Source organism: Pongo pygmaeus, chromosome 17, assembly GCF_028885625.2.
Source record: "Pongo pygmaeus isolate AG05252 chromosome 17, NHGRI_mPonPyg2-v2.0_pri, whole genome shotgun sequence".
NCBI lineage: Eukaryota > Metazoa > Chordata > Mammalia > Primates > Hominidae > Pongo > Pongo pygmaeus.
This window is the reverse complement of record NC_072390.2, coordinates 61,358,106-61,380,498: the sequence shown is the minus strand read 5'-3', so window position 1 is coordinate 61,380,498 and position 22,393 is coordinate 61,358,106. Positions and strand designations below refer to the sequence as shown.

Below are 22,393 nucleotides of genomic sequence, written 5' to 3'. Positions count from 1 at the left end.
TACCTTGCCTGTTAGGATCTCAACATATGGATTGTGGAGGAGACACAAACATTCAGACCATACAGAGGCTAATGAGGGGTGGAGGGATGTGAACCCAGTTCTGAAAGCCTCTCTACCTAAGCATCACCAAACCCATGGCACAAGGTCATTTGGAATCATGATGCTGCCTAGTTGGGTATATGAGTGATGTTGAGGATGCAGGAGAAAGAGGAACCAAGGAAGAGGCAAGGCAGGAATGCCTTTGTGGAGGAAATGGAAGGGCTGGCTGATTGAAGAGGTGGTGCTACCCTAGTTCAAACAGATTGTTTTAAAGAGGAGAAAAAAGAGATGCACAGAGGGGAAGTGTTTTACCCAAAGTCACACAGCTGGTTTGTAGCCATATCCGAGATGTATCTGCAAGTCTCCAGTTCCCCAATAACTGTAGGATAAGTCTCGACCTAATGATTTCCTGCATCATTTGAATCTGGACCTTTTCTTAGCAGCAACGTAGGACCATGGCTTTACTTGACTCAGTGGATTCCAAAGGGCTTAGGTGACACCAGCTCATGTTACAAACAGTGATCTTTGTGATAGGACACCAGAGCTCACTGTTGTGTGACTGGAAAATTAGGTGAGTTAGAACCAAGGTCATGGGCTCGTTTTGTAGCCCTAGGCTGACCCCTTGTTCTTATTTGCAGATAACAGAATCTACATTAGCTAGTTAAAGCAGAAAAGGATTTATTAAGGGCACAGCTAGCTCAGATTCATGGGGAAAGCTGAAGAAATGGCTGAACTCCCAAGAATTCCTCCCCAAATTGCAGTGAAATGGGGCCACCGTGAAAGCTGCTGCCTCTGATATAATCATGAAGGTGTTACCACTACTGCAGTTTCCAAGAGCCATGCCACCTCTGCCACGTTCTGCACCAGCAAAACCATGCCTTGAGCCTTGCCATTCTTCCCCTATAACAGGTCTGAATCCATCTCATGCAAATGCTTCTAACTGGCTGAACCTAAATTGCATCCAGAACCCTACCTGCAAAGGAGTCTGGGAAATGTCATTTTTAGCTTTCCTGCCTCTGTAGTACAGAAGATATAGAGATAACAAAGACACTGTCTCTGTGTTTGAGATGTTCGTGGTTTGGAAAGGAACACAATTACATAAACACACAATTGTACTATTACGTAGGTGCAAAAGTAATTGTGGTTTTTGCCATTACTTAAAAAAAAAAAAAAGGCAAAAACTGCAATTGCTTTTGCACCAACCCAATACCACGTTATTTGCTCTAAGAGACAGTGAGCAGGGGGAGCCCAGGGTCAGGGTCAGAGGAGGCTTCCCAGCAGCGTGGTTACTCAAGCCGGGTACTGAAGAATCCATTTGAGTTTGCCAGATGAGAAAGACAGAAAAGGAGTTGTAAGACACAAAGGTATTTGATATTTTGGGGATCTTCAATATCTAGTTCTTATTAACTTGGTCTAAATTCTTTTATGACATGAGATCAAGGAGCCAATTTATTTTGTAAATAGGGACCAATTTGTTGTGGAAAATATTTTAATATCTTAAAATATTATGTAAAATTATTTAAATATGTAATTATAGTACTTAAAACTATTACATTATATTAAAATTATTAAGGACAAATATTTATAAACATAACTTTTAAAGTATCACAGTATTATTTTAATGACAAAATGACAATACAAATACAATGATAATAATAATAATAATACCAATATTTTTAAAAGAAGCCAATATATTAGGTAAAATATTTCAAGATTTGTAAAGCAGCACATACATAAGTTTGTCCAGTGTGTAAGGGTATGTGGGAAATGACCACTGCTGTGTGCAGTGGTTTCTGGGAGATGCTTGAGCGATGCCTAATTTTCAATCCGTGGCCCTGGGGAGCCCCTCTCACCTCTGATTCTTGCAGACTGCCTGTTGCAAGGCCACTGATCCCATGTTTACAGTGGTTTGGCCCTGCAGGCTTCTGGATTCATTATGTTAAGGCTGTCCTGGGATCCAACCCTCCCAGCTCCATCCACCCCTGCCTCTGAACAACCGCCAGGAAGAGAGGAGCTGTGAGGAGAGGGCTCACCGGGCCTCTGCCACAGGAGGCCAGAGGGCCCTTTCCAGGGGACACCAGCCGTGCTCATAGCCAAATGGCAGAAAGAGCAGCCTTGAGTCAGCATGCAGGTTCCCATCTTGGCTCTGCCACCTTCCAGCTCTGGGGGTCTGGGCACCTTAGTTAATTCCCAGAGCCTGTTCAGGATGCTTGTGTCACTTTCCTCATAGGCTGATTAGAAAGATTAAAAGTAAATGCATCCATTCACATCAAATGCTTGGCCTGGCGCTTAGCCTATGGTAAGGGCTTAGTAAGTGTTGGCTGAAATTGGCATTGATATTCTGCATGAAGCTGGCAGAGGGACCCTGAGGTGGCTGTGACATGCCTGGAGCCAGCTGGTGCTGGAATGGGGCTTGGTCTCTTCTGCAGGTAGACCTAGACCAAGCCCTGGTCCTGCCCTACACGGACAGTATGACCCGGAGCCCTGTCTGATTAGCCTCAGTATTCTCAGCTGCCAAATGGGGAGAAAGGCCCATCAGTCTCAGCTATGTCACAGTGTAGGCACGAGGATCAAGTGGGAAAGGGGCAGGGAATGGAAGGGCAAGTTGGAGGCCGGAAGGCTCACTGTCGGACTCCCAGTGCTGCGCCAGAATGGCTCTGCTCTCTCTGCTTTCTCTGATCACAGTACACACAGCATCCCTCCTCCTCCCCTCTCCTTCCCAGCCACAAACTTGGAACCAAACCTGCTTCTGAATTTCCCTGTGTGCTGAAATCGGTTTACGTTTCTGTAAATGCCTACACTCCCAGGGGAGTGGGGCGCTGAGAGTAACTGACCACCCAGTGATCAAGCCAAAGAGTCCCATGGTCTGCCTGAAGCCCCTAATGGGACATCTGCTGGGATGGGGCTGGTTGGCTTTATTTATTTCACTGAGACAGACACTCCACCCCTGCAACAAGAGCCCCTGCAGGTCCTGGACATCCTGACCTGCTTCTCTGTTTAACCTGCCTCTGTTGCTCCCCAGGTACTTTGAATTTTATGAGGGGCCTTTTGAATATAACTCCACAAGATGCCTGGAGCTGAGGCACGAAATATTGGAAGTGAAGGTGCTGTCCATGTGAGTGTGGCCATTTGTGGTGGGTGCAGGGAGCATGTGGAGGTGGGGCAGGGGTTGGGGGTGGGTGCGGGGGGGCAAGGGTGGAAGGAAACAGGAAACACGTGGTAGGTTCCTATAGAGCGAAAAGTAGGTCTCCTTCCCCAGAGCCACTGGCATTTGGAAAGCCCTGGAGGGCTGGAACACAGTGATGATTGTGCCTGTTTTATGACAAAAGGCCAAGTTTGCAAGGTCACCTCTGGTGACTCGGTGTTAAAGTTCCCACCTCAGTTACTGGTCTCTGATTATCATCACTGGTTCCTCTTGCGTAGAAACTGAAGAGGGCACAGGACTGTTTTGCCTGAAATTCAGTACGTTGCACTGCAGGGTTAAGCGTTGCCCTCTTGCTATCACCTTTGAAGGTTTTAATTTTATTAAAAGTTTTGATTTTTAAATTATTTAAATGATACAAAATTTGTGCAGTATAGATGGTTATTCAATGAAGAGCCACTGAGTTCTCCCCAGAGGTGACGATGTGGCTTTGGGTATCCTTGCAGAGTCAATGCATGAATAAGAATCTGTGTATGGAGATTTAAAACGTTTTTTTTTTTACATAACTGGTAAAAGAGCTATGCTCCCCACTCCCCACTTAACAATACATCACCTATAGCTCTTTTCAGCCCACAGGAGGGAAAGCACATTAAATGCTGAACATTTTAGCATGCATGTGCCCACCTGGGTTTCCACCCTTCACAGAACTGCCATGAATTCAGCAAACCCATTTAGAGGAATTGGTACTATATTAGTCATGACAGAATCTGTATTTATTTGGAAACAGTTACATCTGGATGTGGAAAAATATAGTTTTGCCTGAAATTCAGAGGCAGGCAATGTTAGGTGCTCAGATGGACTCATGGGTCCCCTGACATAACCCCAGGGGCATCTGGGGTCCCTGGCCCTCAGGCAGGGGCTGTTGTTCCTTTACCCATCTGACGTGATTCCAGCTAGTCTGCATCAGGGGAAGAACACGGGTTTTGGGTGGGCAGACCTGAGATCTAAAGCTGACTCTGAGCCTTAGCATATCTGAATCTTTCTGCAAATGTCTTAACTTCTCTGAGCCTTTCCTTACCTATGAAAATGGGGACTCTATTACCCTTTAAGGGTTGCTGTAGACTAGCCGAAACAAGGCAGGTGAAAATAGCCCAGGATCACGAGGTCAGGAGATCGAGACCATCCTGGCTAACACGGTGAAACCCCATCTCTACTAAAAAAAATACAAAAAATTAGCCGGGCGTGGTGGCAGGCACCTGTAGTCCCAGCTACTCTGGAGGCTGAGGCAGGAGAATGGCGTGAACCCGGGAGGTGGAGCTTGCAGTGAGCTGAGATCATGTCACTGCACTCTAGCCTGGGCGACAGAGCGAGACTCCGTCTCAAAAAATAAAATAAAATAAAATAAAATAAAATAAAATAAAAAAGAAAGTAGATAGCCCAGCAGCCTGCATGCTCAGTAGCGCACATCATAGGTGTTCAATAAATGTCAGCCCCCGTCTCTCTCTTTCCTTCCTTCCTTCCTTTTTGGAACTAGTAGCAGCAGCTTTTCTGGGCTGTCATGCACAGACTCCATAGCTCAGCGGTTCCTGGAGAGCTCCAAGTGTGAGACCAGCATCCAGCTGGGATTAGCTGCATTGTTTATGGCCCCTGTACTAACCCATGGTCTCTGTACCCTCTCTAGAGAAGGTGGGATACAGACACCACCTATCAGTTTCACTGAGCCTTGGGCTGAACACATACCACTGTGGTGCCCGCCCTTGTGGAACTCACAGCCACTGAGGGGGACAGACATTAATAACTAGTTACCCTAAGGAGCCGGGGTAGTGACAGGGAACTTGACCCAGGCTGGGGCTGGGGGGAGGTTGTCAGGCAACGCTTCCCTGAGGTAGGGACACTGGAGCTCCAGTCTGAAGGGTGACAGGAGTTAACTAGGCCAGGAGGACTCCAGGTGGAGGGAACAGTTTGTACAAAGGCCCTGTGCCAGGAGGGAGCCGGCTGTGTCCCGGGCTCTGAAGGATGGGGCAGCTCGAATGCCGGCGTGAGGGGAAGACACGGAAGCTGCATTGCTAGAGGGTCAGGTAGGGCCAGACCATGTGGGGCTTCATGGTACAGACCCAGGTTTGGGTTTTACCTTTATCCAAGGGCAATGAGAGCCACGGGAACGGTTTTAAGCAGGGCCTGGGGCATGTGAGCTGGTTGGTATTTTAAACATGCCTCCAAGGAGTTTTGATTTAGTGGCAAAAATGGCTGTTGGAGCCAAGTTCAGAAGCTGGTAGCAGAGAGTCTGTCTTCTCAGAATTCAAAGCTTTCAGGCCCTTCCATGTTTTACTGTGCAAATCCAGAGCACTGTGATTGAGAGCACACCTTCAAGATTTCAGAGAATAAATGACTAATTTCTGGGTTTTTTTCCTTTTTATTTTTGAGACGGAGTCTCACTTTGTCACCCAGGCTGGAGTGCAGTGGTGCCATCTCGGCTCACTGGAATCTCTGTCGCCCGGGTTCAGGCAATTCTCCTGCCTCAGCCTCCCAAGTAGCTGGGATTACAGGTGCCTGCCACTGTGCCAGACTAATTTTTATATTTTTAGTAGAGATGAGGGTTTCACCATCTTGGTCAGGCTGGTCTTGAACTCCTGACCTCATGATCCACCCGCCTTGGCCTCCCAAAGTGCTGGGATTACAGGCGTGAGCCACCGTGCCCAGCTGACTAATTTTTTTAAATTATAAAATGTATAGTTTCTTCATGGTTCCTTCAAGGTCTGGACAGGGAGATTTAAGAAATCCTATGAATGGGTCATCCTTCTGGGGAACTTCCCATCCCTCTACGCATGTATTTTCTGTATGTTGGTGTTAGGTCCTGTATCAGTTTGCTGTAACAAGGTACACAAAACTTAATTCTTCCACAATTCTGGAGGCCAGGGGTCTGAGATGAAGATATTGCAGAGTTGGCTTCTTCTGAGGCCTCTCTCCTTGGCTTGCCAATGGCCTTCTCGCTGTGTCCCTATATGGTTGCCCCGGGTCTGAGTCTTGCCTGTGCTCTAATCTCTCTTTGTAAGGGCATCAGTCATATTGTATCAGAGCTCACTCTGATGGCCTCATTTTAACTTTATTACCTCTTTAAAGGCCCTATCCCTGCAGTAGCTCATGCCTGTAATCTGAGCACTTTGGGAGGCTGAGGCAGGTGGATCACCTGAGGTCAGGAGTTTGAGACCAGCCTGGCCAACATGGTGAAACCCTGTCTCTACTAAAAATACAAAAATTAGCTGGGCATGGTGGCACGCACCTGTAATCCCAGCTACTTGGGAGGCTGAGGCAGGAGAATTGCTTGAACCTGGGAGGTGGAGGTTGCAGTGAGCCCAGATTGTACCATTGCACTCCAGCCTAGCTGACAGAGCAAGACTCCACCTCAAAAAAAAAAAAAAAAAAAAAAAAAAAAGGCCCTGTCTCCAAATACGGTTTCATTCTATGGTCCTGAGGGTTAGGAACTCAGCATATGAATTTTGGGGAGACACAGTTCAGCCCACAACAGCCCCTGTCACAGCTTCCATTTAGGGCCAGATTAGAAATTACCCAGGGCCATTGTTTTGAGCTCAAAACACAAACACTGTTCAGTGTGATGGACAACCTCATATGTCCCCATGGTCTGACTATACTAGCCCATGGTCTCTGCACTCTCTTTAGAGAGGAACATGAGAGACAGTCACCTTCCATCGATTCCACTTGCCACCACTTGTCCCTGTTATGGACTCCCATTGGTGGTGTTTGGGCCTGTCCACATTTGGCTTTGGTTCTCATCTCTGCCTCGGGGCACCCTCTCTGTCCCCAGGGGCTGGGCTCCTGGGGTGAGCAGCCATCCTAGCTGGGGCCCCTGGCTGAGCTGGGCTTTGCATGCCCTGCCTCTTCTACAGTAGTTACCTCTCTGTGGCCTCAAGCCCTGGGGGTCTGAGAGGAAACGAGAGGCTGGGCTGTTCATAGGGCATGAGTGTGTGTGCCTCCTTTCCTGAGTCCCCAAGCTGAGGGTCAGCAGGTCCTCCAGGGCTGAAATCAGGGAGCTGCAGATGCCGGCCTCTAATCCGAGTGGTTCTGACACTATCTGGGGACCCGGGGGCTTCACTGTGCTCCAGCCCAGTGCCATGAGGAGGACTCATAGAGGGTCCGACCCTGAGTCTTCGGGAAAAGGTTAAAGTCCATCTGTGAATGGAGGGGCTGATGGATGCGCTCTGCCCCTTTGCGCCTGCAGAATGTCAGCTGGTGTTTTGTTTGAGGAGACAGGGAGGTATGTGATTCATCTGGGAACGATTCTGATCCACAATTGCTGAAATCAGTGGTAAAGATCAGTCAGCCAGAAAATCCCCACATGGAAAATGCCTCCCTCCCTGACAGTGTCAGATACATGAAGAACAACTCCATGATGATTTGTTATGAAAATGCATTGTCACTAATTCTTATTAAAATTATTTACACCTGTCATCTAGAGCCCCTTTATTTTAAAATAAGTATCTTCAGTTGCTGCCTGTGCTCACACCCAGATGGGGGTCATGCTGGAGAATTCCCCAGGCCAGCATCTCCCGTCACCCTTCCCCATTTTTCTGCCACTGGGAGCTCTGTGCTGAGCCCAGTACTGAGACCAAGAAAGAAGCTGGGAGCAAAGGCCAGCTGGGCAAATGCCCACTCTCTGGACTGGGAGTCCTTTTTGTGCCATTGCAGTGTTCACAAGTCTGTGTCCTCTGCCAGGTGGAGGTTCCTGGAGGGCCAGGACCCAGGCTTAGGCATCTCTGAGTCTGGCCCTGCGCCAGCTCAGCACTCATGTGTTAAATGAATAAGTGGACAGAGGGAGTGGGTGAGACCCGGGTGCAAACAGGAGGCCCATGGAACAAAAGAGGGAGAAAGGCCAGGGGCGTCGGCTCAAGCCTGTAATCACAGCACTTTGGGAGGCTGAGGCGGGTGGATCACAAGGTCAGGAGATCAAGACCATCCTGGCTAACACTGTGAAACCCCGTCTCTACTAAATATACAAAAAATTAGCCGGGCGTAGTGGCAGGCACCTGTATTCCCAGCTACTCGGGAGGCTGAGGCAGGAGAATGGCGTGAACCCAGGAGGCGGAGCTTGCAGTGAGCCAAGATCACGCTACTGCACTCCAGCCTGGGCGACAGAGCAAGACTCTGTCTCAAAAAAAAAAAAAAAAAAAAAAAAAAAAGAGGGAGAAAGAAGAGTAAAGAGAGAATCACTCTTATTTCATTACAATTAGTGCCCAGCTCCCTCCCACATTTCCCCAGTTGAGGGGTATTACTATTTTTAGTCTGTCTATAGATTACCTAAGTAATCGATTTCTTGTTCTACCAAATATCAACAGTATCTCTTCATCCTGTACTGTGTAAGATAAGGATATTAAAATTATTCCTACTCTGCAGTTCCCCCTCCAGCCTATGGCTTCAGTCATCCATGCATTGACTTTTAAAATGACAAGGCCAATAACATTTGTATTCTATTTGTAACCATACCAAGCCCTTTTTGAAGCTTTTTCTAGAGGTTGACTCTAAAATTCGAAGAATAACAAATAGTGTTTTCCATTATTGGGATGATGTAGACATTGTTCACTGAAGGCCAGGGAGGCACCAGGACTCCATCAACTTTCTTGTACATGTTTCTTTCTTTTTTCTGGAGCTTCTAGCCATCTTTTTCCCCTTGTTTCCTCTATTATAGCTGTATCTATTTCCCTGCCTCTCCATCGGTCAGGCATTCCCTTTAGGGTTTCTCTTCATCATCTTGCTCCAGCCTGGCTGCCCTCTTGCTGGGTCATGTGGCTGCTGTTTTGGGGCTTCCTTTCTCTGCCTTCTGAGGTTGGATTCACCTTTGCTTAGAACCTATAGCTTCTTTTGTGTTTACTTCTTCCTTTTACTTCCACCCATTCTCAAGTAAATACCAAAAAGTGACAGGTGGGAGGTAAGGTTTTGAGTTCTTTTGTGTCTAAATGACTGGATTCTTTCCTTTTACCTGATTGTTGGTGTGGCAGGTTGTTGGATTGTTGTTTGGATTGTTGGCGTGGTGGGTTTTGGTTTGATTGTTGGTGTGGTGGGTTGTTGGGTTGTTGATTTGATTGTTGGTGTGGTGAGTTGTGGGATTGTTGTTTTGATTGTTGTAGTGGGTTGTTGGGTTGTTGGTTTGATTTGTGTTGTGGATTGTTGGGTTGTTGTTTTGATTGTTGGTGTGTTGGGTTGTTGGGTTGTTTTGATTGTTGGTGTGATGAGTTATTGGATTATTGTTTTGATTGTTGGTGTGGTGGATTGTTGGGTTGATTTGATTATTGGTGTGTTGGGTTGTTGGGTTGTTTTGATTGTTGGTGTGATGAGTTATTGGATTATTGTTTTGATTGTTGGTGTGGTGGATTGTTGGGTTGATTTGATTGTTGGTGTGTTGAGTTGTTGGGTTGTTTTGATTGTTGGTGTGGTGGGTTGTTGGGTTGTTGTTTTGATTGTTGCTGTGGTGGATTGTTGGGTTGATTTGATTGTTGGTGTGTTGGGTTGTTGGGTTGATTTGATTGTTGGTGTGGTAGGTTGTTGGGTTGTTTTGATTGTTGGTGTGATGAGTTATTGGATTATTGTTTTGATTGTTGGTGTGGTGGATTTTTGGGTTGGTTTGATTGCTGATGTGTTGGGTTGTTGGATTGTTTTGATTGCTGGTGTGGTGGGTTGTTGGGTTGCTGGTTTGATTGTTGGTGTTGTGGGTTGTGGGGTTGTTGGTTTGATTGCTGGTCTGGTGGGTTGGTATTTTAGGTGAAAATCATTTTCCCTTAGGATGTTGAAGACCTTCTCTACCAACTTTTAGCATCCAGGGATACATGAGAAGCATGAGAATGGTTGTTTTGTTTCTTTGGAAGTATCCATTTTTTTTCCTCTGGAATCTTTACGGTCCTGAAATGTGGAACCTTTTCATTGGGAGTTTGTGTCCAGACTCTTCAACTTTCTCTCAAATCTTTTTATATTCCTTCTTCTCCATTTCTCTCTACTTCTCTCTAATCTAAGAATCCTATACTTCTGGATTGTACTGCTAGCACTCATATCTTTTTATTGTTGTTGAGACAAGGTCTTGCTCTGTCAACCAGGCTAGAGTGCAGTGGTGTGATCATAGCTCACTGCAGCCTTGAACTCCTGGCCTCAAGCAATCCTGCCGCCTCAGCCTCCTGAGTAGCTGGAACTATAGGCGCATGCAATCACACCTGGCTGATGTTTTTCAAACATTTTTTTGTAGAGATAGGATCTTGTTACATTGCTCAGGCTGGTCATATCTTTTAATTTTATCTTTTTTCTCTCCTCTTTTTGCTTCCACATACTGGGAAAATCCCTTGACTTCATCTTCTGGTGAACCCCTCCCCGACAAGATTTCTTTCTTTGTACCCTAAGTAGAATATTTTTAAGTTCTGTTTTGTTCCTCCAATAGTTGTCTTTGCGGTCATTTTATCTGATGGATTATCTTGGTCTCACTTCAGGTTGACCAGGTGACCCTTGGCTATCTATCCATATTTAACCTTGAAATAAAAACTGATAGGAGCTCTGTGTCTGAAGTTGTTCACGATGCTCCTGGCCCTTTTGTTGCTAGAATGGCCAGATCTTTTAACTGTAAATGATACTTTTTTTTTTTTTAACAGAGGAACTAATAGTCTGATTCTATCTCTCCTCCCCCTCTGCTGGACATTAAGCATTTGGCTGCCATGGTTTTTGGTGGGGTAGGGGGAGTGTAGGCTTGATGGTTCTGCTTACAGACTCACAACTGATTCTCATTTTTAGGGCCATGCTCCCTCCCCATCCTCCACCCACCTCTTAGAATTTTCCATGTGCAGATTGGCTCTAGGTACTTGGGCTGTGTCATCCTGTCCTTGTGCCACTCCCTTGTACTTCCATACACTTGTTGAAATTTCTCTTCCACTGAGATGCCCTTCCCTGTCATTCTATTCGTCTATGGGCTTGTACCTTTTTTATTCCTCTGCTGGAATGTTAGTGGTGTCTTGGGAGAAAGAAGAAAAGTGCCTGGGGTCAACCCTTCATCTTTAAAGTAAAGATGATCTCTGCATTTGTAAAGAAATTTGTAAAATCTTTTTACACATATTATTCCATTTGAGCTCTCTGACAACCTTTAAGATTGGAAGGGCAGCAGCCAGCCATTATATCCATCTTACAGATAAAGCAGCTAAGTCTCAGATTAAATGACTTGCCCGAGGTTACACTGCAAGATTGGGATGGAGCCAGGATTCAAGGCTGGGTGTCCCAGGCCCTGACCTTGGTCCAGGGTGTGATGAGGGCATTGGAGGCAGAGAGAGTAGGGCCCAGACGCTGGTAACAGTAGAGCTTGGAACCCCGCCTAGAGTGTTGCCACGGCTGTGTTTCCAGAAGGGATTTGAAGCAGTGGCCATATAGGGGGCTGCTCTAGGGGCCTGTGGATTGCAGAGAGTGGGGAGGGGCAGGGGGCAGTGGGTGAGCCAGGGTGTCGCTGTATGATGGCCCCTCTCCCTCATACCCTGTGAGCTCCTGAGAGGGGAGGTTTGGGAAAGCTGCGAGGAAGGTTTGCCTTCTGTCAGCCAGTGTGGGAGGAGGAAAGCTGCCAGGCTGGGGCCTTTGCACTCACTCTTCTCTCTGCCTGGAATACACGTTTCCCAGATATTTGCACAGCTCACTCCTGTGTCATTTCAGGTCTCTGTGCAATGTTCTCCTCCTCAGGAAAGCCTTCCCTGATCACTCAGTCTGAAACAGTCACTTCCTTGTCCCTTTACCCTGCTTCACTTTCCTTCCCGGCACTTGCCACTTCCTGGCAAGGCATTGTATATTTGTTTTCCATTTTCCTCCCGAATTGGTAAGTAAGCTCCATGGAAGCAAGGGGTTGTTTTGTTCACTACTATATTTCTAGTTCCTGCCATATGTAGATACTCAACAAATAGTGAGACTTGATTTGAACTCAGGTGTTTCAATTAATTCATTAACTTATTGGTATACTCAACAAATATTTACCATGCATCTGCTATGTGCCTTAGCACTTGAGTTACAGTGATGAGTGCAGGCTTGATACCCTGCCCCCATGGTATTTACTGTCTAGTGGGGAAGATCAGGAGTCATGATAGGTCATAGGTTTTACAAAAGTGGCAAGTACAGGGGGCTGTGAGTGAGCATAGTCAAGGCAGTTCAGTTTAACAATAATAATAACTTATATGTACTGGATGCTTTCTGTGTGTCAGGTGCCATGCCTAGTCTTTTATCACATCATCCTATTTAATTATTTTAACAAATCTGGGAGGGCAAGAGACTATTATTACACCCATTTTATAAATGAGAAAACTGAGGCTCAGAGAGGTTAAATAACCAGCCTGAGGCCTCATAGTTAGCAGGTATCTGAACTAAGACTTGGGTCTTAGCCCCAAGTCCCACTAGTTCCAAAATCCATGTGTTTAGTTACTATCTTCCATGACTTTTCCTGCAATCACCCCTCCCCCACCAGCCATGTATTCTTCCTGTAGGGGAGGCTTGCCTTGTTTGAGGACAACTGTTACCACCTCCAATTAAACACAGGACATGCCTCTGCAAAATGAACCCTTTTTTAAAAAGGGTTTTTTTTTTTCTTTTGAGATGGAGTCTTGCTCTGTCGCCCAGGCTGGAGTGCAATGGCACAATCTCAGCTTACTGCAAACTCCGCCTCCTGGGTTCAAGCGATTCTCCTGCCTCAGCCTCCCAACTAGCTGGGATTACAGGTGCACACTGCCATGCCCAGCTAATTTTTGTATTTTTAGTGGAGGTGGGATTTCACCATGTTGGCCAGGCTGGTCTCAAACTCCTGACCTCAGGTCATCTGCCCGCCTCGGCCTCCCAAAGTGCTGGGATTAGAGGTGTGAGCCAACGCGCCCGGCCTAAAAAGGGTTTTTAAAGTGGGTATTTGCTTTTTTTTTTTTTTTTTTTGAAATAATGGACCCCTGTAGAAACCTGAAGAAAGCTTCAGATTCTCCCCAAAGATATGCACATGGGTGGATAGACATGGATTTTGCCTATAACAAAATCAGGGGGTACAGGCACTTCCTTTAGCCCTTCAATAGACCCCAGGTAAGAGCCACAGTGATAATAGTTTCTTGGTAACACTCAGCTCCGGAAGGCTGGGCACTTTCCCATTTATGATCAAACCAGGACAGTTTCCTTTCAAGGGCTCCTCTCTGCACCAGCACCCAAGACTAACAAGCTTCTTAGTGGTCCACAGCCAGGTGACCCCAAACAGCTACAGAATGCCTGGCCCTAAAGTGGAGACTGTGCATGATCAAGAGAGAGAAATCATGGTGTTACCTTTAAGGAGTGTATGATCTGTCTGCATTTCACAGTTTTATTGTAGAATTACAATCTTTCGGACTACTCAATGGAAAAAGGATCCCATGATCCAATACTTTCCTTGGAAATTCACAATATACGAGAACATATTAAGGGATCTGAGAAGACTTGCAGTAAAAAAAAGCATTTAACTTTATTTAGCTCAGCTTTCCCCAACTATATTTGACCATAGGATCCCCCTTAAAAAAAAAAAGATGCATAATTCTTTGCCAAAGATCTAGAGTTCATCAGGAACGGCTCGCCCAATTGTATAACATGTCTTGTGCTCCCTTCCTTAAGAAGGAGGGGGTGCTGACCTGGCTTGAGGAGCCTCCTGGATCTTTCTGGATCTCACGACTCTCACCAGGCCAGGGCCTCGCTGGAACCTTCAACGGCTGGGATCCTAGAGAATTCTGGACATTTCTGTAGAATAGGAGAATCACCCGCAAAACCAAGTGTAAGTGAAAGCAGGAAGGAATTGGGTAGGATGCAAGGAACAATTTCTTAACTGAAATGGGGAAGGAGTAACTAAAGATAGGGATAGGTAACAGAGATGCTAAAGCGGATCTGTGGCAGAGAGAGCTTGGGAATGTGGACTTGGCTCTGAGGTTAGGCACTGCTGAAAGAGGAGAGAAACCGATAAGAAGGGTGAGTGACTATTTGAGGTTAATGTACATGAGGATCTCATATTGGTCAGTTAATGTTTGTGGGAATTTGTATTTTTGATTTGGCTCAGTCATTCACTCAATAAATATTTATCAAGTATCTATATTTTGCTAAGCACTGTTCTAGAAGCTGGGGATACAACACTGAAACGATTATATGTATGCATAATTATAAATAAGTCGATGAAAATGTGTAAATTAAAAATGAGTTCTTTTTGCAGGTTTCGGTCAAAGGGAGAATGCTGTGTGGTTTAGACATTCCCTTTCCTGAGAGTGCTTTAGAATGTCATGATGCTGAGATGTTTAAATGCCAACTAGCATAAAGGCTGGCCGAGGGTTTTTCAGGGAGAAGAGGCAGTCTCAGGTTTCTCATCTCATCCTTTCTGTCATTTGGAAACTGTGATCCATCCTTGAGAAGGGAGAAAGAGAAGGGCATGCCCTGCTCATGAGCCCTACTGTGTGCTGAACTGTGTGGGTGTTTGATGGGTGTTCCACTGGGGTCTGACTCTCTTTATAGACAGATGTTCCCAAGAGAACTATGCAAGCCCTGGGGGGTGGGCACGTGAGGAAGAAGGTTTCAAAGTGTTTCTGGGATTTGTTTTAATCAGGTATGGTAGGACACGCAGACATGAAAATGACCATCATGAAGTAAGATGTTATACTCACAGATCCCTAGAAACAGGAGGCACGCCCTGCAGGGCAGCCCCAGGGCCGGTCAGGAGGCAGCAGTGAGGGGAAAGCGTGGGTGAGACTATTGAGGTTTTTGTGGGAAGGAATGGACAAGGCAGGGTCAGCAGTGTAGCCAGGTTAGGATTGGCTAGTTTGAATAATTCTGGCAGGCTCTGAGACATAGGGACTGCCTCTGTTTGTCCGATACCTGGCCCTGGGATGATTAGGGTGGGGGGCGGGGAGGGGATGGTGGCCTATCAATGAGGAGGTGGTTGAGGGTGTGGGCTCCGATTGGTTGGTTTGCACATGAAAGGCACGCTTGCAGGACAGTTGTTTGCTAACTAGGAATTAGCAAGGCACCAGGTGCCAGAGCACCAGGAATACAGAAAATAAGAAAATACCAGGTGGGCACGGTGGCTCATACCTGTAATCCCAGCACTTTGGGAGACCGAAGCGGAAGGATCCCTTGAGGTCAGGAGTTCAAAACCAGCCTGGCCAACATGGTGAAACCCCATCACTACCAAAAAGTGCAAAAATTAGCTAGGCATGGTGGCGCACCTGTAGTCCCAGCTACTCGGTTGGCTGAGGCACGAGAATCACTTGAACCCCAGAGGCGGAGGTTGCAGTGAGCTGAGATCACACCATTGCATTGCATTCCAGCCTGTATGACAGTGTGAGGCCCTGTCTTAAAAAAAAAAAAAAAAAAAAGAAAGAAAAGAAAACATGGTCAATGCCAAGGGCCAGCCCCAGGACTGGACTTGGCCTATGGGAGATCAGGAGGGAGCATTTCTGGGAATGATCGCGCTGTGTCCCGCCTGCCCTGCTCATATACTCTTCTGTCCTCTACTCCCAAGGGTGAAGCAGTCAGAGCTGTTCGACAGGTGGAAGAGCCTCCAGATGTGCAAATGGGCGATGAACATCTCTGAGGCCAACCAGTTCAAGTATCTATGATTCGTCTGTCCTCCCTTCTCCTTGTATGATTCTACTCACTGCCACCTCTTCTGGTCTCCGTTGTCCTGCAAGGCCCAGCTCTCAGCGGGCATCTTCCCCAGAGCAGGCCCTGACTGGGCTTAGGAATCCGGGCAGTGGGGGGGATCTGATTCAACATGCAGTCTGAGGCGGGCACCTTGCCCAGGTGCTGTCCTCCACCTTGTCTCCCTTAGTCCTTGCAGCAGCCTTGTGAGGTTGGTGGTGCCATCTCCAGTACACAGCTGAGGTTCACTGAGGCTATTAGCAGGGAAGCATGTGCCGGCGGTCTCCAGCAGGCCTGTGTGAAGGTGCATTACGCATCCTCTATGGCCTCCTGGTCCTCACCTCCCCTGTCCTGGGGCAGCCGCTCTGACCCAGTAGCTTCTCTGCTTCTCAGAGCATTTGAGTTCTTCCAGCCTCCATGCGACATTTGAGCCCTGCTGCAGATTATTTTATAAATGCTCTCTAACCAAAATGAGCAGATTATAAACTCCCAGAGAGGTAAGAGCTGCATCTTAAAGTTGTCCTGTGGGAACTCAGCAAACAACAGATGTCCAAAAATTCTTTTTGATGGATGGTGAACTTTAGGGTCTTCTCCATCTCTAAAGTTCTGTGAGCTTATGGGATTATTTTTAGTGCAGGTAGACCTTATTTTATGGAGTTGATGTAATCTGGCAATTTGTGTCTATACTGGATTTCAGCACTCAGGTCCAAGTTTAAATGTACTGAGGAGCTCTAAGCATGAAGGAGTCCTGCACAAGATTGTGAAACGCAAAGATGACTAAGCTTTTCCTTTATAAATCATTTGTTCCAATTTGCTGCAGCTCCAGACCAAGTCTAGAGGTAGAGTAGTAGTTTTAAGAGGCACATTTTCAGAAATGTGAATGTTTAAAGTGCTAACACTTGAAGATCAGGTGCCAGAGGCCTCTGGGAGACTACGGAAACCCAGCAAAGGCCTGACAGTAGTTTGCAGAGACTCACCTATCATAAAAAACAGAACACGAGCTTGAGCAAAGTGCTGGGAGAATAGAGAATAGAACCATAACCTGTGCTGCCAATTGGCCCCTTAGAAATGTTACTGTGTACACTGCACAGAGGTGCCCCTGGGGGCGAGTGAGACCTGACACACTGAGAGTATGGCTGATAAAACACTCAGCCTGGACCAGGTCAGTGAGAGGCAAAAGCCTATTGTCCAGACTTAGGGCAGAATAGAAGTCTCAGCAGTGGACCAGGCATGATGGCTCACGCCTATAATCCCAGCACTTTGGGAGGCCAAGGCGGGTGAATCACCTGAGGTCACCTGAGGTCAGATGGAAAGGAGTTCAAGATCAGCCTGGCCAATATGGTGAAACCCTGTCTCTACTAAAAATGCAAAGAAATTAGCTGGGTGTGGTGGTGCACGCCTGTAATCCTAGCTACTTGGGAGGCTGAGGAAGGAGAATTGCTTGAACCCGGGAGGCGGAGGTTGTAGTGAGCGGAGATCATGCCAATGCACTCCAGCCTGGGCTGGAGACTCCATCTCAAAAAAAAAAAAAAGAAAAAGTCTCAGCAGCAGGACTCACATATCTCAGGAAACATGAAGCAACAGGGAAATGATGTGGCAAGAGAAAAACAGGGATGAGTGTGGGAGCCTTTGGCAGGGACAAGACAGCACAGTGCAGGGGTGGCGCTCCGGGCGTGAGGGGTGTGGAGCAGTTTCAGGTGTGAGAAAAGGCAGTGACATCAGGCCTTGCCATGCTGTAAGTGAGAAAACCTTCCAGGCTGGTCATTGCCTCCCTTTGCTCTCATTTCAAGCTCATGGAACAATGATGAGATGCTTCATTCAGGCTGGCAGGAACGTGGTGCCATGAGGGAGTGGCAGGTGGGTGCTAGAAGGCAGGCATGAGCATTCGAATTACAGGAAAGGAATCCTGTAACAGGCCTTCTCCCACCCTGCTGCCTACAAATAGGCACACTGACATTCTGGTTTGTATATCAGTCACTTATGAGCTTGGTTAGTGTGAGTCAGTATCCCTCAATAGGAGTGATCTCCAGTGGACTGACAAGACTGAGCTTCTGAACTAGCAAAGCTAAAAGGCCCAGATGCTGGTTTGTAATGCCAATCCATGGCCCTGCCTTGCCAGGCCTCTGGCCTCCTCTCTGGGAAGCCTCAGTTACATTCTGAAACCCAGCTCTCCACAGGAAATTCTGCTTTCTGTGACTGGGAGCCAGCTAGGCTTCCCAGTGAAGTACCTGCAAGAGGTGAAATTTAAAAAAAAAAAAAATTATAGGCCGGGCATGGTGGCTCACACCTGTAATCCCAGCACTTTGGGAGTCTGAGAGGCTGAAGCAGGTGGATCACCTGAGGTTAGGAGTTCGAGACCAGCCTGGCCAACATGGATAAACCCTGACTCTACTAAAAAAAAAAAAAATAGCCAGGCATGGTGGTGCTTGCCTGTAATCCCAGCTACTTGGAAGGCTGTGGCAGAAGAATTGCTTGAACCCAGGAGGCGAAGATTGCAGTGAGCCGAGATCGCACCATTGAACTCCAACCTGGATGACAGAGTGAGACCCTGTCTCAAAACCAAACCAAACCAAACCAAAAAAAAGCATAAAACCTTCCTGGCTTTTGCAAGCTGGAATCACAAATTACAGAGGATTAGAGGTAGAAGAGCCAAGCCTGTATGAAGAAACTAGGGCCCAGAGAGAAAGAGAGAGACCTTCCAGTAGCCTCACAACTGGTGGGGGCAGAGCAGAAGCGAGAATCCAGGCCTCTTGACACCAGGACGGCAGCCCAAGTTTCCATGCCAGGCCTGGCTGGGAGCTCTTTGGAAAGCTCCTCCTCACCCTCTATTAGTGGCCAGGACTCAGGCTCCGTCGAGGAGTTCCATACAGTGCAGACAGGGGCAGCTGGGTGGGGCTTCATGGAAAGAAACCTGGCCTGGGCCCTGAATGAGTGGCAGAAGGCAGGGGCCTTGGGAGAGGCGTTGAAAAGGGAGGGTACAGCATGAGCAGAGGTGCAGGGTCGGGGCAAGCCTGGGAATGAGTGGGCAGGAGAGGCCTCGGCTCCATGCAGGGTGGGGACGTGTGTGGGATGGGTGGGCAGGAGAGGCCTCAGCTCCATGTAGGGTGGGGGCGAGCGTGGGGATGTGTGGGCAGGAGAGGCCTCGGCTCCATGCAGGGTGGGGGCGAGCGTGGGGATGGGTGGGCAGGAGAGGCCTCGGCTCCACCCCTCTGTTCTCCGTGAGGCTGTGCTCTGCCCTCCATCACGTCTTTCCTGTATCACGTCTTTCCTGCATCACATCTTTCCTGCCTGTCTCCCTGCCTGGCAGGTCTACTCTGTCCAGGTGCTGCAATGCCCCTGCCTTTCTCTTCACCACCCAGAAGAACACTCCCCTGGGGACAAAGCTCAAGTATGAGGTGGACACCAGTGGCATCTACCACATCAACCAGGAGATCTTCCGCATGTTTCCCAAGGTGCTGCTTTGGGCGGGGGCGGTCTGGGTGGGGCGAGGGAGCCGACCCAGCAGTAGCCCTCCGTGGCAATGCCCCTGGGGTTTTGCCTGACTTACTCACTGTCCTCCGGACTCAGTTGTCTTGGTCCTGGTTGACCAGTTGTCTGAGGTGCAGAAGCCCACCCTCTGGGTTTCTTTGGGGGTTCTGTCTGAGAACCATGACTGCCAACTGGCTATGATTTGAGTGACTTTTGGCGAGAAAGTGACTAGAAAATTCTGGGTATTGCATTGCTTGCAGAGGATATCCTGCATATAGGGAGAGAATGACAACGCATTTGTCCCCGACCTAAGGTAGGCACAAGAGCAAACGCACATGCAGAGGTTGTGAGCACAAAAAAGAACAACCCAGTGCAGATCTAGACTCTGATTCAGCCCACTGGATGACCGTGGGCAGATACTTTGTCTTTCAAAGCCTCAATCTCCTTATTTGTAACACTGGGGCTTGGACTATGAATAGATTTGGCTGATTATAACAGAACATCTAAAATATCAGAGACTTAATCAAGATAGATATTTATTTTTTTCCTTTCACATAAAAGAATTCTGGAGATAGGCTGTGCAGGGCTGGCACGGTGGCTCCCTGGTCATGGAGGACCAGAAAATGAATGAGCTGCAGACCTGAATGGTTCAGATCACTGACCTTGGCCATTGAGGACCGCAGTGAGGGAGCAGCAGACGTGAACTGTTCAGATCACTGATGCCGAGCACCTGCAATCACCTGGGCTGACGGTTGGTGCAGACTCACCACACTACTCTTAGAGCAGGGGCACTGGAACCTGTGCTTTCAGCCAGTTCTGGCAATTACCCAGGTGGCGTATGGACTCTGAAGAGGAGGAAGGTTGCATGGGTGTGTTCATAACCACATTCAGGAGAGCTCTGGGCCCAGGACAGCACTCAGTGAATGTAGTTTATAGAAATTCTGAGTGGGGTCATGTGGAGGTCTTTTTGGATGAAATCTGAAGGCCTTGGCTGCCTTGCTTCTTGGCTGAGTGCGAAACAAAACCCAGAGTTCCCTGCATTCTGTGACTGGTACCAGAGTGTATAGGTAAGACTCATGCATTCTGGGGATGTGGGGGAGGAGCTGCAGGTGAGTGGTGTCAAACGTGTTCTCACTCACTGTGGCCCTAAGGGAGGATGGTGTTGAGACACCTTTACAAGGTGGGTCTTACAAGGCCTGGAACATGAGGCTGGTGACAGCAGGTGGATTTGCATCTCACGCAGGTAATGCCAGTGGGTGTAACACAACTTAGTATGACATACAGATCCAAGGAGAACCGGCGTATGGACCGCTGAAGGCCAGGGACAGACAACAGGGCTCACCAGACATTCTCCAGAAAGCACCAGGCAGTAACTCTTTTAGGATTTGCAGTTCATAGTCTCGCTGTCACTACTACTCGCCTCTATCATTCTAGCACAAAAGCAGCCACAGACATTAGTAAACAAATGAGAGTGGCTATGTTCCAGTAACACTTTCAATCCTATTAGATGCCAAAATTGGAATTTTACATAGTTTTCATGTATCACAAAATAGTTTCTTCTTTGGGTTGTTTCCAACCATTTAAAAATAAGAAATCCATTCCTGGCTTGCAAGTTACACAAAAACAGACGGTAGGCCAGATGTGGCCCACGGGCTATATGTAGTTCGCTTGTCCCTGAATTAAAACAATGTGACATAGAATCACATTTCCTGAACTTCTCTAAATGTAAGTATCTCTTTGTGTTTGTAAAAAATTCAGCTTCCCAGCCTCCTATCTGTGAGACTCTGATTCTGTGGTGCTGGGATGGAGCCCAGAAATTTATATTTTCAGAAAGTATCCCAGGTAATTCTTAACTTACAGAAGCTTAGGAAACAGCCATATAGAACATAATAAACTTCTGATGATTTTTCTGAAAATGACTTTTTTTTTCCTTTCTCTGGTACAAGTCTAACAGTGCAGTTTACTCATCCACTGGCTATAAGATGCCCCTGTTTACCCTGTCTTGGCTCACTGGGCCTGTCCATCCAGGGAAAATGGACCACGAATAAGGACAGTCTCCCACAGAAGTCCCCCTTAAATTTAGCCTGATTCCTGATGGTCCCAGGGCAGCGTGATACTCCATGAGACCCCGCCTGGCTGCTGGTCCCACCAGAAGCCCAGGCTGCAGGCCTGGCCCGTTTCGTGCAGGGCTGCCAGCCGCTGTGTGCCAGGAGGAAAGCTGCCTAGCAGGCCCTGGGCGTCAGGGATGGGAGTGGCCTTTGGGGCCATCTAATAGTAACAAGACTCTCAACCACTCTTCCCATCTGTAAAGTGGAAAGCCGCTTTTCTCCCACATTCCCCACAAGGCTGCCTCTTGGGGCCAGGAGCTAATAGAGGTGGGTGTGCTTGCAGAGGTGAGAGTCGCAGGTCGAGGCAGGGGGTGGCTTGGCTCTGACACTGTGCCTGTGCCTCCCCCAGGACATGCCCTACTACCGGTCCCAGTTTAAGAAGTGTGCTGTGGTGGGCAACGGAGGCATCTTGAAGAACAGCCGCTGCGGGAGGGAGATCAACAGCGCCGACTTCGTCTTCCGGTAAAAGAAACCCTGGCACTGCCCTTGCTGCTACCCCGTGGCCCTCCTCCTCCATATTCTTCCCCCGGTGCCCTAATGCTACCCTTTAAGCAAGTAATCCCTACTTCCCACCCCTGCAGACCCTCAGGTCTGGGATATCCCTTCTTCTCTCCAGCTCCATCCCTTTGGGGAAGTCGTTGAACTCCCAGGTCCTCAGTTTCCACATCTGCACAATGGGAGATGTGTTAAGAGCAAAGGACATCACAGATTTGAAGGCACTGAGGACTCAGGAGCTTGCAGCTGTGTCGGGAGATCCTCTGGGCACCGTCTCCTTGGGTGGGTGCTACCCTTCCAGAAGCACTGGTTGGAACCAGGGCAGCCTTGTGGCAGACACCAATATTGGCTTCACCCTGGCTTTAACTAAGCCAGAGACTGGTCCTTGCACTTCTTCCTTCCGTAAAGCCCCCCTCTTATCTCTTTGTGGATCTTCATTTATATCTTTAGCTTGGGTGAAGAAGGTGGGTTGAAAATAAGAGCTTAAAGCAAAGAGACTTGG

At 47.8% G+C, this 22,393-nt stretch overlaps 1 protein-coding gene across 4 annotated transcripts in view; it reads left to right on the top strand.

Moving 5' to 3' along the window:
* The window catches only part of ST8SIA5 (ST8 alpha-N-acetyl-neuraminide alpha-2,8-sialyltransferase 5), a 90,211-nt gene that overhangs the window by 49,336 nt on the left and 18,482 nt on the right, over window positions 1–22,393 (top strand). For 3 of the 4 annotated variants that reach the window (XM_054460946.2, XM_054460949.2, XM_054460948.2), the window contains 4 exons: window positions 3,062–3,154; window positions 15,702–15,788; window positions 19,128–19,272; window positions 21,746–21,858. In XM_054460946.2, coding sequence (XP_054316921.1) covers window positions 3,062–3,154; window positions 15,702–15,788; window positions 19,128–19,272; window positions 21,746–21,858 — 438 coding nt within the window. The remainder of the gene's footprint in view (window positions 1–3,061; window positions 3,155–15,701; window positions 15,789–19,127; window positions 19,273–21,745; window positions 21,859–22,393) is intronic. The other variant, XM_054460947.1, reaches the window with a different exon arrangement.